General features: G+C 36.5%; 1 protein-coding gene across 5 annotated transcripts in view; it reads left to right on the forward strand.

Annotated features, from left to right (window-relative positions):
• RGS7 (regulator of G protein signaling 7) overlaps positions 1 to 18,383 on the forward strand; it is a 592,608-nt gene that overhangs the window by 551,015 nt on the left and 23,210 nt on the right. For all 5 annotated transcript variants that reach the window (XM_073801627.1, XM_073801618.1, XM_073801639.1 and 2 more), the window contains 5 exons: positions 4,392 to 4,466; positions 9,711 to 9,809; positions 11,009 to 11,070; positions 12,066 to 12,176; positions 13,417 to 13,542. In XM_073801627.1, coding sequence (XP_073657728.1) covers positions 4,392 to 4,466; positions 9,711 to 9,809; positions 11,009 to 11,070; positions 12,066 to 12,176; positions 13,417 to 13,542 — 473 coding nt within the window. The remainder of the gene's footprint in view (positions 1 to 4,391; positions 4,467 to 9,710; positions 9,810 to 11,008; positions 11,071 to 12,065; positions 12,177 to 13,416; positions 13,543 to 18,383) is intronic.

Raw genomic sequence — 18,383 nt, forward strand, 5'->3', positions numbered from 1 at the left:
GCTTAGTTCTGTTTAAAATAAATTCATCCTTGAATTACTAGAAATAATGTATGCTTCTTTTCTAGGCCAATGTAAATACAACTTTATTATTCCTTAAATCCAATAATACTGTGTACTTAATATTATATATGTAAAATAGTACATATTTGAACATTTTTACTGAGTGCCTACTTGATAATGGTAACGTTATTTATACCTTATTGGGAAGATATGTTTTGTAGTTCAGAAAAACAATTTATGCATAACATTTCAAGCAGATCTGCTGGCGGCTAGTGGTATATATTATATATGCTTCAAAAAGATAACTGCCTTTTTAAAATACCAAGGCCAACAAGGTCTTATTGGGATTAAAATTGCTTAAAAGCAAAATTTTAAAAAATATTTGTCTGCCATATTGGTGAGGAGAAACAGAATGTACATAAGAATGGATGTCTGAAATGTTCTGTTGTTGTGTAATGCCCTCTGCCAACTTCTGTCCAGTCCTTATGCTCCTACATTGCAATGATTCATCTGTCTGGCATCCTTATTATATTAACAGAATATTGAAGTATGGCCATACCTTCCTTTTTTTTTATTTTTAATTTTTTTTTGCTGTACGCGGGCCTCTCACTGTTGTGGCCTCTCCCGCTGCGGAGCACAGGCTCCGGACGCGCAGGCTTAGCGGCCATGGCTCACGGGCCCAGCCACTCCACAGCATGTGGGATCTTCCCGGACCGGGGCACGAACCCGTGTCCCCTGCATCGGCAGGCAGACTCCCAACCACTGCGCCAGCAGGGAAGCCTCATACCTTCATTTTTATATCTTACCATTTATCACTAGATCTGACAATTAGATACAGAAATAAATATTCTTAAAATTATTTTAAAATTCCCCCAAAAAATGTATTGCTGTGTTTCATTCACCACAGTGCCTGATGTCTGAAAGCAGTTATTTTGCAAGTATCAACACTAGGTCATGACCTTAATTATTCAGAAATGTACTAGATGACTTTGGGCATCTAAGCTTTTTTAATATTCAAGAATCCCCTATTTAACTTAGGTACCAGAGATCTGTCTAAGCATTAGCTGTCCTAAGAGGCTCTTTAGAAATGAAAGGAAGCTGGAAGTTCACTGAGACATGCATCCCAGGTCCAGTTTATTATTTTAACCATTTTGCCATTAGCAAAAAATTTTGAACTGGCATATTTCATTAGCCTGGAATGGGAGCAGAGTTATGGGACATTACCTCAGGGTTCAGTCTTCTAATAATGTTTACTTTTAGGATCAATGCCTTCTTATTAATTTGCTGATTAATGGTGTTAAGAATTGGTTCAAATAGAATTTTAGATGTCTGCTAATGGCTCATTAACTAAATTTGAAAGGCCATGCTCTTTTAACTCTGAAAATGAAAATTCTAATTCATTTTGAGACTGCAGTCAGATACATTCTTATGCAAGGGAAAAAAATCTTTCCTCTTCTTGCCTTCAGTGGTTGACACAATTTCTGGGGCCATTTGTCAATACCCATATGGTATGACTTGGTATGAAGTATGATTGATTTAGAATTCTAGCTTATAACAGAAGGAGTTTTCAAGTTCTATTAGTTCAGACTTCTCATGTGCATAAAGAAAATATATTTTCTGTATTTTTTATAATTGGCCAATTTTTCTCAGAAACCCATTTGAAAGATAGTTTTCAATGTGTGTGCTCTGCATGATACAATCATTTAAATCATCTGCTAGGAAACTTTTGGATAAGTGATCATACTTTGAATTTTTTTTCCACCTCTCCCTGCTGCTATGCAAGGTTGTTTTTGATAGCAGTTTGGAGTACAAATGTTTTATTTTTATATGATCTTCTGGCTTCTTTCTGATTTCTGCTTTAGCTAGGTCAGTGGAGTCTATTCCTAGGACTGCTATCATGGGGGTACCATCTCATATCTGGGCACTCACTGCTGGAGTTTGTGTTCCAGACATTTGCTCCCAGTGTAAAACCCCTGCACACCTCGGCCTTGGTCTCAACCTTAGGCTCCCATCCATCTGTTAATCTTGTCAGAACTTCTACCTCCTTTACTACTGAGGCATGCAACAAACTCTGGGTCTCTTGCTTGCTGTATACAAGCCTCGGGAAACACTATTTCAGGCTCATCTCTCTTGCCACCTCCAATTGTAAAGATTCATGTTGGCTGTGATGGCATGTGGTGATTCTTCTAGGTATATAAATGGGACTAGCTATACCACCCACACATTACAGGCTCCCTCATAATTGTCTGACCATTTCTATCACTCTTTTCTTTCCCCCTAGGGTTTCTTCTCTAGAGGAGGAAAACGAGGACACCTGTTGAGTGCTGCCTCTTACCTTTATTTTTCTTTTTCCCCTGGTCAAAGAGGGACATGCCTTCCTTTTCCTGTATATCATATCCTCATTTATCCCACTCCTTAACATATAGAAGAAAATCTCCTATGATCTATCTTGCCATGCTTGGCTCTTGATATATCGATGAAAGCTTAAAGAATTTCACTGCCTACACTTCCCTAATGAGCTTAGGGGTGGAAGGCTGCAAGGAAATGGAAATTGTATAGGAATTGAACACACATTGTTCATGTTTTAAAACATTATCTTTGTTACTTCTAGATCAATGGTTATGACTCCTGGCTGCATATTAAAATCACCAGGTGGGGAGCAGTTGGTGGGGAGGCTAAAACATACTTATGCCTAGACCAGCCACAGAAAATTAAATCAGAATATCATATATTGATCAGCCTCATGCTGATAAAGTTTAAGTGAATGCTCAGTGTCAGTTAGTAATAAGTCTCACCCAGGAGGGTGCTCTTCCTTCCTCCTACACTTCCAAGCAGACCACGGTGCTAAACCAGCTATTTCTATTCTTAAATAGATATGCAAACAAAACTTATAGTTTATTTAATGTTTATAGGGCAGTGTATTACAGTATATATATATATATTTCACATATAACCTACAAAGAAAAAAATGATTTACTTCTTTATCACTTACAACATTATGGTGGAGTTTTGTCACAATAGTTGTACTATCAGGGGAGGGTTCTTTAAGGAAAATGTCCTATGTCCTCATTATACAAAGAGCTAATCCCTATTGCTTACCAGCACTTGTGGAGAACTTCTTATTTCCCTAATCACATCAGTGCTGCCTTTTGCCTTTCCCACCACCCCATCCCAACTCCTCAAAAGGATTGTTTCCACGTTCATATTTTCTCTGGAGTCACTTTCAAGGATAACTGATGTTCTAATGATCTTTCAATCTGTGGGGGGAAAATAGAGAAATTGAGCAGAGATGTGCAATGTAATAAGTTTTACTAGTACCGGAGATCCCTACATCTTGTATCAAAACTTGAAAGTAAAGGAAACACAACCATATAACTGATAACTTCCAATCACTTCTAAAGGATAAGTGATGTTTGAGGACCTTTCTAGATTTAAGATCCCAAGTATTTTTAAGTCTCCTTTCTTCTGTTTCCTGATTCATATTTTCTCTCCCCTACCTCCTCTCTCTTTCTATTCCTCTTCCCTTTCTCCTCCTCCCTCTTCCTTTTTCTCTCTCTTTCTCTTTTCTTCCTCCCTCCCTCTTCCTCTCTTCTTCTCCAAATAAAAAAGAAGCTTTACAGCTCTTTGTTTCTTTGCAACAGAATGATAAATCTGGCAAAATGACACTTCTGTGGTTGTCAAAAAACAAGGAGCAGGCTGTCCACCCTTTTCCTCCAATCCACCCTGTTTTAAAGGGGTTCACCTGCCTGTGGGAAACAAAAAAGAAAGTCAGGAATTCCTGAGAAGAAGCATGGTATATTTATTCCCAGTTGCTTTCTTCATCTTCCTCATTTTAACCATTAACTCCATTGCACATTCTGTCTATAGAAAAGAAATATTCCAAGTCACTGGATTTCATGAATCATTGTAGAAAAATTACTCTGGGATATGAGCTGGTTCAACTGAATGCCATTGGATTTCTAACTTAGGAGAAGCAAGCAACCATCAGTGTCTTTGTCATCAGAGAGGGTACACTCTGAGTGAAGTTGAATGCAGGTATCAGCTGGGGGTATCACCCCATTTAGTCTCTGGACACCCTTGCTCTAAATCTGTTGGGTTAGCAGCTACTAATAATACTAACACCCACTTTCACATGCAAATCTCTTGTATTTCTTTTTCCTGTTTCTCTGGGAGTTATTCTAGAATGGTATCTGAAGGCTTTTAAACTTGAGGAGTAAAAGAGTGCAAAGCATTTCATCACTGGCTACTGCTGAGAGAAGTGGCTGTGGCCATTTGAAAAGGGCGGCCAGGGACTTGTGTCATCACAGCATTTGCTCAGGTTCTGGAGAGTGAGTGCACTGATCAAAAACTTTACACCCAAAGATTCCTTTGTCTCTGTTTTCCATTTCTAGCCTGGATGCGTAAATACCACTGAAGTGGACATTAAGAAGTCATCCAGAATGAGAAATCCACACAAAACACGAAAGGTAAAATTGACGTTTGTTGGGCTGATCTTGGTAATGTGTTGGACTGTTTAGAGGATGTCAAACACACAAAAAAACCCTTTTATTCCATTTCATGAGTACCTTCTAGTATCTTCCCTGCTCTTCCTTGTTGCTTGACTGGAAGAAAATCTGGAAATTCAAGCCCTGGACTTCTGTCGGTTCCTCTGTCCCCAGGAAATAGCCCCCGTCCTGATTCTCAAGTGTGTCAAGGTCCCAAAGTGTGTGTTGGGGGGTGGCTGTGAAAGGAAAAGGATGCTGAGAGAAGAGCCATTAACAGAAAAAGGTATCTCTTTTGGAGCCCAGGAAATGAGGAAAAGTAGGTAGAGATTATCTGAGAAAAAGTGGTACTCATGAGAGAAGGGCCTTGTTAGAGAAAAACATGAAGAAAAAAAGACATCATCATAAAGATGTTTAATTATAGATATCGTATGAGGACCATGTTTTAACATCAGAATTTAATTTATAGTGACACAACTATAGAATAGTGGTTATAGGTTCAGGATCTCTTATGTGAGGAAGTATGTAACAAAAACAAAGTGCTATTCTGAATTCAATGACATTTAATATAATTGCTTGAAAACACATAGCAGAAGTATCTACATTTTTTTAAAGTAACACATACATGTAGAAGACATTTTTATTTATTCCATTAAAAGATGGTTGATGCACATAAGAATGTCTGGCCTAGAGCAATCACTCTGAGGACACAGCCAAAGGTCAGTGCCACTAGATCAAACATCCCACAAACTTCAAGACCTTCTCTTCTGTAGCTTTTTACTTATGCAGCATTTTCCAGGATATGTGTCCCAGCAGCAGGTACTAAACATTTTTTTTGTAGTCTTATTTCTTAATGTCTTCTTCTTCCATCCCTATAAACATAGCATTATGTTCAAAGGCCCCAGTACCGTCCAAGTACCTTTTCTTTCTTGTAAGACAGTTTATCTTGGTGTTAGGATAAAGAAGCCACAGGAAAAGTGCCATAAAATCCATTCAGATGAGGTGCTCAAAAGCTTTTGCCCCTAGCATATCTCAGAAAAAGAGGCAAAGCCAGACCAAAGCAAGCCTATTGGCCCCTCTCTCTTATGATCAGCCCTACTCAGTTCCTCTCATCCTCTGCTCACAGCATGGCCTGAGTGTACCGGGACGAGCTTTGTGGAACCAAATTCAAAAATCTATCAGCTCTCCCAAAGTACATTAAGCCACTTCTCTCCACTTTATGAATTTTGAAGAGTTCAGAATACATTACGTTGTGTCAAGTTTCCCCCAACAGACACCAAGTGAGCTATGCTCTGATTCAGAAGAAAAAGTATATGGATTGATGAGCTAGAACTTAAAGATTAATAAAGTAATTGTTTACACTCTCCCTTTAGCACTATACTCAGTGATGATATCTTACCAGTGCATCACATTGCATCATTCTTTTTGAAAATTTGGGAAGCATTAGTTTGCAGTGTTTATAGCTGTTTATACATGAAAATATTGGTATTTCTTTACTTCCATATGCAAAATGTGGAAATTTAAATTTTAATGTGTTATAAAATGGGATAAATTATTCATATCTTAGAGCAGCACAAAAGTGTTTTAAGTAAGAAGTACAATAAACTTGCAGGCAAGAGAAACTCTGCTCAAAATAGATAAAAGAGTGGAATAGTCTAAAACCTTGGGAGTAGGCCAGGGCAGAGTTAGCCCTGGATATTACTGGACGCAGGGACTCAGACACAGGCAGAGCTCTCTCTCTCATTCTTCTCCAGTCTCCTTTCTCTGCCCTCCGTCTGCACTGGCTTCCTCCACATGGCATCAGACATGGTCACAATCATTCTCCAGTTGAGCTGAGAATCCAAAGGAAAGAGAAGTATTCCCTCCCTCATCACCAGTTAGAAAAATCCCAGAAATTCCACTCCACATAGAAAGGCATAGAAGCTTCCTGCACACTTTAGTTCTTATTTTAAAGTCCCCTCCCCTTGACAAAAAAAAAAAAAGTAGGAGAGAATTTTCTTAGATCTCTTCTGAAATGTAAAGTGAAATCACATATGAACAGATTTAAGTAGAAAGTCAAATCTGTTTCATTTAATGAATAACCTATTCAGTATTCATTTGGATGATACTACATATGAAAAGTGCTCATCCAGGCACCCTGGGGAATAAAAGCTGTGTTAATCAAGTCAAAGCATCTTGGTTTAGTAATTATCTTTGCTATTAAAATTCAAAATGGATCCCAATTAGTTAATTTGATTTCCCCGCATCTGCAAATATTAAGACACTGAGAAAATTTTATTTATCTTTCTCTCTAGCCTTACCCACCCTGTGCCAAGATTTCTAATACATTTAATTTTTCTAAAAAATGCAAATCCTTTTACATTGTAAATGATCCTCATAACTTGTCAGCCAAAATAGGATCAATTTTCTTACCTCCTTTACCCATAAATTAAGCCCTGAACATAAAATTGCATTATTCATGGCTATTTTCACTCTAGCCAAGAATCAAAGTTAAAAGCTATCACTGATCCCCAGAAAATGAAGCTATCTGGGTCCAGCTATCACTGGTCCCTGAATCATGAAAGGGAGAATTCATGATGTTTACTTACATGTAAGGCTAAAAAGGAAACTTCCCAGTAACCTCAGAGCCAGTGGCCAGGCTGCTGGAAGACTACTTGAAACAACACTGCCCAATGGCTTGGGTCTTATATAGAACTGCATGAAGACGACATGAAATGCATGCAATTGAAATAATCTTAGAAATGTAGAGCTAGAAGATAATTTATGGATCATTTTACTTCTATGACACCATAAATTGTGTTTTTTTCTAGAAATTTTCTAGAATTTTTCTATAAATCTTGGCCTCTCCTGTTGCGGAGCACAGGCTCCGGACGCGCAGGCTCAGCGGCCATGGCTCACGGGCCTAGCCGCTCCGCGGCATGTGGGATCTTCCCGGACTGGGGCATGAACCCGTGTCCCCTGCATTGGCAGGCGGACTCTGAACCACTGCGCCACCAGGGAAGCCCTAGAAATCTTTTACATTATTTTAAATCTTAACCAAAAAACTTACTGTTAGAACTGTCAGCTATCTTGTCTTAAAAACATTTTTTTACATGAACTAGAGATTCTTATTAAAGAACTTTAAGTAGTTAAACCAATGTAAGCAAGAATGGAAAGGTCACACCTTAGAATCTTTTTTATTTTCTTTATCAAAAATTAGCGTGAGACAACTGAAAAAATAGCAGACATTGGAAAGTACGATTGTTTCATTATTAGTGATCTTTCACTTGCCTAATTTTGTTTGTTTGTTTGTTTGTTTGCGGTATGCGGGCCTCTCACTGCTGTGGCTTCTCCCATTGCGGAGCACAGGCTCCGGACGCACAGGCTCAGCGGGCATGGCTCACGGGCCCAGCCGCTCTGCGGCATGTGGGATCCTCCTGGACCAGGACACAAACCCGCGTCCCCTGCATCGGCAGGTGGACTCTCAACCACTGCGCCACCAGGGAAGCCCCACTTGCCTAATTTTTAAATAGCCACGTCAGCCGTTATTTCAGAGTTCAGAGGGTTATGGTATTTAATCACCCTCAGAAGCAAGTAGTAGTAGTTCATGCAGGGCTTTTCTGTTTCTTCAGTGGAAATTAAGTCTCCTTTTGTTCTAGGCACTATGCTTTTGTCATTCTTTTCTTTCATGATACTTATCACAGTTTTAATCATGTTTATTTGTGTGATTCTTGTGTAACCTTTAGGTTGTGAGTTCCAATGAAAGAGGAAGCATACCTATTTTTGTTTATCTCTATATCCCTAATGCTTAGCATTATATCCAGCATATAGTAGGTGTTCAATAAACGTTGAATAAATGCCAAAAGGAAAGAAAAAGAAACAGTCCAATCCATTTAGTTCAGTCCTGTTAATAATTAATTCACAGCGTATATGCTACTCCTTGGGTTGAAATGTATGCCCAGTAACAAGAATTGAGTTTCAATAGACTGGGGCTATGGCAAAGGAGGGAAGATTGAAGGACCTACCAAAGATAGTCTGAAAACCAAGTCAAATATGTTAAAGATGGGCTAAGAGCCAAATAACAGGGAGTCACAAGGAAAAGGGGCCCAGGTATAGAGCCAAAAGGTTAACATTAAGAAGAGGTGGAGTCCAAGTGAAAACAGGTCAGTTAACAAAACACATTTGAATTTAGAGTTACTGGTAAGGTTGGTGATGTGCCTGAAAACTGGCTTGGTTAAGCATCTACCCTCTGCTGATTTCAACAGTTTCTTTCCACTATTTGGTAACTTTAATTCTGTGGGCCTCATGAAACTTTATCTTGTCCTCATCCTTCATCCTCATGTCCAAAGAAAAAGTGCTCAGTAGCTACATTAAGTTCTTTATTTTAAAGTAATAATACTTTGAATTTAAACAAAAATTAATTTGGCCTCTTCCTTGAGTTGACATGTGAGATGCCTCACCTTCAGTTGGGAATGAATTTTTGTCCCTTTAAGTCCCCAGATCTTTATTTATATATACTATGGGTCTTTCTCAAAATAGAGCATTCCTAAATAGTGGGTTTGCTCTTTTGACAAAATAGTAAAGAAGCACTGGGACATTAAGAATTTCAAAGATGTGCAAAACCTTAGGGGTCACTGATGTTTGAAAATGGCATCCAATGGAACCAAGTGACAAGGCCAGTATTGTAAGGTAAATAACCCAGTTTTGAGATGGGAAAGTAGGAGCACCCTGGAGTGTCTTTATCATACCATCAGAGACCAAATCAGCAATGGAATTCTTAACTTAGTTTCTCTCCTTAGTACTCCATTCCTTTCCTATGTAAAACAACTCAGATTATTTTTACGCTGGCTTATTACATTTTTATTCTATTCTATATCCACCTCTATTTTATTCTGAAATCAATATGTATTAGATGTTGTGTTGTGTTGTGTTGTCATTCCCCAACTTAGTACTCTCAGCCCACCCCCACACTTTATCACACTAAGCTGGTTATTTTTCATATAATCAATTATTCTGTCAGTTAATCTAACCACGTATTTTTTCCAAAAAGCTGTGCTTCTATTTTACATCCATATTTGTGATAGCATTTACGATAGCAGTGCCTTTTGAATTTTGATAAGAAGCTTAATCCAATATGCAGCAAAGCTTTGAGTTATCTTACTGGATATATAACACGAAACTACCTTTTAGAAAGTCTGTGACTATAAATGGTATTTTGTCCTAACATATTTTGTTTTTATTTTAATATAGTCTGTCTATGGTCTTCAAAATGATATTAGAAGTCACAGTCCTACCCACACACCCACACCAGAAACTAAACCTCCAACAGAAGATGAGTTACAACAACAGGTGAGTCAACCTATAGTAATGGTTTACAGGGTTACAGAGTAGCAGGTATGAAGACCAGATGTTGATGTTAATAGTAGGTATTTTTAAAACTGATTTTTAGGATTGACTGTTTCATATAGATTTGTAGTGAAAAGGTGATTTTAAGATACGTAGTCACTTGAAAATGTATCAGTATATGGAGATAGTTTTCAAAACTCATCACTCTTTAATTCCCCAAATCCTTTTTCCTCTAACCAATTTTTAAAATTACACACACTGATTTATCGGTGCCTCCATTTTTAAGAGTTATTTTATACTCCAGAACTCTGTCTTAAAGAATGAGAAGACAAGAGGTTGGTGACATTAGGTCATGTGTTTTCCACCTCCAGTCATGTGGCATGATCTTCACAAAAGAGTGCTTAATCTTGTTTCTGCAGTACTGATATCTATAAGCCTCTTGAAGTTTTCCCTCATTAGCACTGACGAACAGTCATGGTATGTATTGTTTCTTGTTTCACACATTGATCAATAGCGTTGGCTCCAAGTAATATTTCAAAGCGAACACCAAGGGTCTCATATCAAATCATAGTTAAATATCTTGGTTAGTTAAGTCATGGGACTTTTTCTCCTTTTGCTTATTTTCCCCTAATATTTTATTGTAACATGGTTTATCAGTTGTGTAATACATACTTTTTCTACTATATTTATAGTCACCATGAAGGAAAAGTAATTCAGAGAGTTTTAAATTTTCCACGTGTTATTATGTCCATGTGAGAATTTGTCCTGAAATGTTGATACAATTATTCTTAAAACAAATATAACTGATGCTTTTGTTGGGTTAGTATTAGGAAGTAGGGTTTATTTTGAAATTATAGTAACGAATAACAAACACATTTATTTTCTGAATTTAATGTTTGAGGGAGAAATGATTCTGATTTGGATAAATGCTAAAATTTCTACAACACTTTTAAAATAAAGTCACATTTTGTTAAAGCAGGCAGAATGTTCAAATTCACTGCTGTTCCAAAGCAATACTGGTTATGTTTACATTCAGAGTTTAATTTTTTGTTAACTCTTTTAAAGCCCTCATGTCTGATTTTTTCTACAGACTTTGAAATTTTACTGGTTGAGAACACATTCTTGTTAAGAATTGCTCAGTCTATCAGAATTTAGAGCTGAAAATTGTGAGAATGTAACTACTTCTTTATCTCTTTTTTCAGATAAAGTATTGGCAAATACAGTTAGATAGACATCGGTTAAAAATGTCAAAAGTTGCTGATAGGTAAGTATTGCAATATAAATAAAAAATTTTTCATATGACAATTAAATGTGCTCAATATGGTAAGAGAACTGGTGGGAGGAGAAGTTATAAATAATTGGAGCCCTGTAAGAAATATTATTTTCCTTTTCCTTTTTGAACATGGAAAACTTTCAAAGAGCTCTTTTGTTGTACTTCGAATGGCAGAATAGTCATTATTATCTTAGGTCTCTAGAGGTCCAGTCTTTGTGCAACCAGAATCAAATACAGAAGATAATTCCAAGGAGTTGAATCTTTTCACTCCTGCTAGGAGAAATGAAACTTTCAATTTATTAAGTTACCTTTTGGCAACTTAGAAGCTCTTTGTAAATTCATCTTAACATTCACACTACTCAGTTATTTTATGACTTCAGAATTTGAATGAAACTCAGATTTTATATATTTTCCTATTTTTCATTTAAGTCTGTTTTTAAGGCATTCATGTTCTTCACTTTGGGGCATTGCCAGATCTTACCTCTCCAACTTTTTTCCTCTCCTTTTTCCCTTTAGGTTTTTTTTAGATACAGATTTTTTTTCAAAAACTTGTTGTCAGTGATTCCCCCTTTACCTAATTCCTGTAAATACTCTTGACAAAAAATTTCCATTTAACCCCTTCTCCAAGTTGAGCTAAACTTCTCTGTTGTGCTGTGGGTGGGCTAGTTGACCAAGGATTGGAACTGACCTTTAGCACTTCCTTTTACACAGTGACCTCTTCCATTTTGCCTCATTTTAATGGAGGGATATTAATTCATATTGCTTAGGCATGGGGAGAGATGGAATCCTTAGCCATATTTGTCTTCCAAGAAGCACAATAAGTTGATGCATTAAAGTTATTGAAACATGAAAACTGCTATTGGATTTCATTCTATAAGCAAGCAAGGATTCCTTGGCCAGATGTTTTTGTATTGTGTCCCTTACAAAGATCAGATAAAACCTCAGACAGAAAACTAAGGAAAATGAAAATGTTTCTTTCTCTCGAGTCTGCTAAGTTACACGGAACAGTATGTAGAATATGACCCATTTCTTGTGCCACCTGACCCTTCTAACCCATGGTTGTCTGATGATACTACCTTCTGGGAACTTGAAGCAAGGTAAGTGACATTTTCTCTTCCTTCCAAATATTTCACTTATTTCAGGGTTTGATTGAAATAGGAAGAATCTTATGGCTGACTAATTGTAAAAGTAATTTTACTCTGTGCCTACATTAGCCATGATATAAAGCTCTTGTTCAAGGTAATGGTTTTTGAACATTAGATATTTGCATTTATATTAGATTTGCATTTCCAGAAAGAATGGCACAAAAAATTAGAGGTGCAAGCGGTTCAAGGAAGACTAGTCAGAGTTAGGGTCTTTAGTTCTTAAAATTTAGCTCATTGTTTTTAGCTTCCTTGAAAATCTGCATAGCCACAAAAGCCCATCTACTCAAGTAAAATGAATGCTACATCCATAGTTACTTAAGCCCAATACAAGTATGCCTTTATAAATTCAATTTTAAAACAAAATGAATTTACCATAAACACTCTAAGAGAAACTGACAAGAGACTGACTTCTTAAGAAAACCAAAGCACAGTTTAAGACTCCCTGGTTTCTTTCATCAGCTATATAAGGGAAGAATTATATCATCAACCTTGATGGAGTCATAAAAAGATCATTGCATACCCCTTTACAGAGTGAGGATTTAGTATTCTGTAGTACTCCTCTAGAATGCATTTATGGACCTTCTCTTCCATCCAGTGGTTCTTAAATGCTTGACAAGTACAGATTTCTTCATCCGTTGAATTCTAGATTTTATACATGTGAAAGTTGGAACCCCAAAATGTTGTGACTCAACCAGGACTAGGTCACACATTTAATCAACAGCAGAGTCATAAACCAGGATTTAAGTCTTTAGAGTCTCAATGTATTTTCCTCCAATACAACCTGCCACCATGAGACTTCATTGTGTAGCGGTTAAGAAATTGAGCTCTGGGGTCAGAATGTCTGGAATATTACCTGTTCAACATTGGCAAGTTATAACCCTCTTCCTGCCTCAATTTCTTCATTTCTAAAATAAGAATTATAATAGGATCTGTCTCATAAAGTTGCTGAAAAAATCTAGAAGAGAAAATCCATCTCTTTATATCTAATGCTTAATAAACATTAAACTTTATTATTAATGCCTAAATTTCATCTCATGATAATTTCATGCAGATCCATCAATCAGATTTTTTTTTCTGAAAAATATGCTAAAGATGGGAAATTAAAATCATATATGATTTTGAGGGGAAATATAGCAGAAGATAGAATTTGTAATGAAAGGGAATATATTTGGCTTTGTTTTATCTCCTATAGCAAAGAACCAAGCCAGCAGAGGGTAAAACGATGGGGTTTTGGCATGGATGAAGCATTGAAAGATCCAGTTGGGAGAGAACAGTTCCTTAAATTTCTAGAGTCAGAATTCAGCTCAGAAAACTTAAGGTAAACCATGTTGTTTGACTCTTATACTATATGCAAGAGAGACCTACCTGTGATGAGTCTGGTTATTTTGCACTTGATAGACCAGTTACTATCCCACCAACATCATGATGATGATACGGGCCCATTGAATTTCTGCCTCCTGATGGAAGAAGAAAATGAAGAAGTAATGGAAGAAGTAATGAAGGCAAAGCACTTTGTCCAACATTATCACTTCCTCATAAAGGTTTATTTTACACTGTCTCCTGATCTTTTACCTATGTAAATCTGATGCATTTGAAATGGCCTGCATAAAGAAGTGTAACACTTAGACTAGTATTTGGCAAAGTGTGGAATCATTGATAATATTTATGCAGTTTAATTAAAATATCACCTATTTATCAATATTGGTCTTCTTTGTAGATTGCATCTCAAGTAAGATCTAGAAAAAGAGATTGAGTGCTTCTGTAAAACTTGAAACAAGACTATGGAGTGCATTTACTTTGTCACTTAAATACAGCCTCAGGGCAGTTGAGAGCAGCACCTCACTGAGCCCTGCTGGAGGGGTGTGCATCCTTCCCATCTGTTGTAAACAGCATCCTTACATATTTTTGAAACTTTTCTGACTTGAGGCACCTGGAAATTGAAATTTTAAATGTGAGACATTGGAATAGATTTTAATGGCTCTAAGATCACTGAAGTGAGTGATAACTTTCCACTACATAAAATGGTTTTTCTACAAGCTCTTTCATTCATTATTCTTTTGAAACTTAACATCCTAATTTACTTTCTCATGACTTGTGCAGTCCTGGGAAATTCATTTACAGAAAGGCATCAGCATTCATTTGTTTTCACTGGAACTAAGCAGCTCCAGAAATGTCACATTCTTTACAGGAGATTTAACAGATACCAATACCAAACCATTCAGAAATACATAAAATTTTGACAGATGTCCCATGGATTAAGCAAGTTGACCACAGACAGAGTCTGGAGGAATTTAATTATATGTGCATGCCTGTCATGGATGGTTGGGATGCAGCTTCCTATTCTCTTTCAAGTTTATGAGAACACTTGTTTGACAGGGCTTTCACAAGGTCTTCAGTTGCTAAGGATTTTTATTGGACCTACTAAATAATATTTTCTATCCTGAGGTCACATTATCAATTATTGAGTACAAGAATGAATAAAAATAAAGCAGAGATAAAGTCTATTTTTAGCCTTTTAGTGGATGGGGAGGTGGAGTTTCCTCTAATTCTCTAAGTTTTTGAAAAAATGCTGACATCATGGGTTTCATGATGAAGAAATAAATAAGCAGTGCCCCACCAGTATCACCTAATCAAATAAACATCCTTCCTGCTCTTAATAAAAGTACAGCCTAGTGGTGAATACAGAGAAGAAAACAGATCACAACACAAAATCATGGGTATTAGATCAGAGAAATACAGAGGAATGGCAAACCCAGAGGTAGAGATCAGTAAAGGCATCCTGAGAGAAACAGCTTCTAGGCTTGGATGATAAGGAGATAACCAGGCAAAAAAGGAAGAGGGAAGAAGTTTGGGGCAAAAGGAATAGCGTGTGCAAACTCTGTTTCATGAATGAAATTGAATCACTGCTGTTTTCTTAATCCGTGCCTTAACTATTTCTTATCTCAGTAATTCTATGCCACACTAGATTGCCTGATAAGTAATTGCATATAAGAAAGATTACATATTTCATTGTGTGAAAATGTATAAATATCATCCAAAAGGCTTTCTGTCCTAAATTTTAAAAATACAGAATAGTTAATTTGAAGCAGTCCCGGCCCTAGTTCTATAGGGCTTAGATATTTAATATTTTTATGGAAGAAGCGTTTAGTTCTGGAAAAGGTAAATGCTTGCATATGTTTTTGCAGTCTAGGATCTCCCTTACTCCATTTCTTCAATTTAAATGGCCACATGTATATGTCTTTTCCTGCTGTGTTAGGAAAACAGGGGCTGGATATCCCAAGAATCAGAGGTTATATAAAAATATTGCACATAGCAGACATAAATATCTACCAAATGCTATCTTAAATTTTGGGCTAAACTGATCATTTGGAAATAGATTTATTATAAGTGTTTAATTAGAGCAATTTCTTAAATCTGAACTAAATTGCTTTTAGAGTCCTTTTTCTTTGTAAGCATTGTAAATGCTAATAAATCCTGTTAATTTTTTTTACTGCATGTTATGTTGAAATAAAAACAAAGTAAAATTAAAAATGAAATATTATATATTTCATATATAGTCACATATATATTTCTTGAGTATATACCATAAGCTTGTTATATGTTTCCATACTAAGGATTGATAAATATAGATATAATTCTTGAATACCTTCTATATGCCATAATATGCTTCATATTCACTACTTTTATAAGTATGCCATGCTGTATTTTGTATTTATTATTTCTGATTATCATTCATCTAATCATAACTTCAGAAATGAAATGTAAATATTCTTGCCCCATTTTACAGGCAAGCAAAATATGACTGGAAGAAGTTAAGCATCTTTCAGAATCAGATTACAATCATTGGCATCCTAGGCTTTCTATAATCCAATACCAAGCTTCTGTCCACTGCTCCCCCAACCTGAACCCCCTGCTTCTGCCTAGGTATCTGGTGTCACAGACCGAGGGAGACAAAACAGTCAAGTTAGCCAGCAGGGCTAATTACACCTAACTAAGTCTCAATGCATCTTATTTAGCATCTGCTATTTAGGGAAGTGTGACACTCATATGAGCATTTTCTTCTAGTATTGAGACAGAAACAATAGTCAAGAAAAACTGCTTATTGATAAGTACTTATTCCTCAAATATAACTTCTGCTCTCGCTTGGTGTATTTTTGCTCATTCCTTTTTCAGGTAAAGCAGAGTAAGTACTAAGTAAATGTAATAATATGAATGTTATATGAGTGCCTAAAAATATGTCAAGCACTTCAAAAGTGCCCTTTACATAATTTATCTCATTTAATCTAATGGAAACCCAGTGAGATAGGCATTAGCATTCCATTTTACTGATGACAAAATCAAGGCTCGAAGACATTAAGATAATTCCTCATAGTCCAGCTACCATATAATAACGGGCTATAATAAATAGCCAGTGCCCTTTACATTCTACTAAATTATTACAATGACTATGCTGAGGATAAGAAAGGCAGTGATACTTTTAAGGAGGCATTCAAGAGAGTGGTTTTGAGCATGTCATCTGCTGCAGATCTGGGGGCAAACCATAGCTGTGGCACTCACAGTGGGTAACTTAAATAAGTGACTTATCCTTCATATCTTCAGTTTTCTCTAAAGTGGGGGAAATATTAACACATACTCTATAAAGTTGTAGGGATTGCATGAATTAATATAGCTAAATCACTTAGAATATTGCCTGCACTTACTTGTCAGTGTAGATGCTCTTAGTATTACCTCCTCTACCCTTTGATATTTCACCCGTAATTTCAAGTCTATTTAAGATGTCACTGCACCTGTACAGCCTTCCTAGAACTCCCTTTTCCAACCCAGTACTTGCCCCAGCAGAGGGGCTCCTTCCTGCTCTGCATTCCCAGACTATCTGGTTTGTGCTATTCCTTGAGAATCTCTCATGTGCTTCCTTGTATTATGGCCATTTGAATGGTGTATCTTTGCTAGTTCAAGGACAAAGACATTCTTTTTATCTGTGTGTTCAAAGAGTGCTGAAATGAACCTGAATGAGCATGAATTATAACACTTATGCTCCCTCAGATTGCACCTAGCCTTCCTATTAGATTGCACAGTGTCAGAACCTGTATTTTAAAAGGAAATGGTCTTGACCTTTCACTTCTGAAAGCAACCCATGGTAGTTTTATGTTTAAAGCATTGTTCATGTTGGATTATCTACTGTTATCTATCTACAGGAAAATGGTATCTAGAAACTGGAAAATTACTAGGTTGAGTAATATTTGATATTCTAATTGTAGCTCAACTACTTTATTACTTATTTTTGAACTTTCATTAATCCGCAAGTTAAAACATAATAGTTATGAAGGTACTGCTTATCCCCTTCTACCTTTCTTAAGACTCTGTAGCCTGTAGTGACCTTCACCTCTGTTGTCATCTTTTCCATTTCATGATCACATCTGGCCCCTGTTGAGGATAACATAGATCTAGTACTTCCTTTTTCAGGTATCTTTTTTTAATTTAAAAACACTATATGATGTGTTATATACATATTCATTTTGTCATCATTTCTAGGTCTAACCAAAAAGACATAATATAGAGCAAAATTTTAAAAAATGAAACCCATTAATAGAATGTGACTTCTTATTAGACTTTGCTATTTGCTTTTATCAAGCAAAACATGTTCTGGTGTTCTTTCCTTTCAGAATATACTATATTCTATACAGAAGCATATCAAATATATTTTTATATTTAGCAGTGAGTCAGTATTATTTTTTCCAGAACTTCTGAATTGTTATAATGTCTCTGCAAATTTAAGCCTTTTGAACAATTACATGTGAAAGCTTGCTGCTTCTGTCATTTCATAACTCCCTGAATTAAATCGCCTAAAATTAGTTATTTGCCCTGATTTCTCCAGCTAGGGCATTTTCTAATCTGTGTCCAGGCCTCTTTTAATCCCAGCAAAGCTTCACTGTAATTCCCTTACCTGGTAGAGCAGAAAATCCTCTCCATACTAACCCTCATTGCTCAAATGGACAAAAGATCCAAAAGATAGAATATGTGGCATACTTTATCCCCCGCAATCAGATGATCCACGTCACTCCCCTTAATGCCCTTCAAACTCCTCTTCCTTTCTAATAAATGGTTCTTTAGCAATGCTCCTTTGTTTCAGTAAAATTTAAGGTTGTACAGAATCAGGAC

This window comes from Tursiops truncatus, chromosome 1, assembly GCF_011762595.2.
Source record: "Tursiops truncatus isolate mTurTru1 chromosome 1, mTurTru1.mat.Y, whole genome shotgun sequence".
Lineage (NCBI taxonomy): Eukaryota > Metazoa > Chordata > Mammalia > Artiodactyla > Delphinidae > Tursiops > Tursiops truncatus.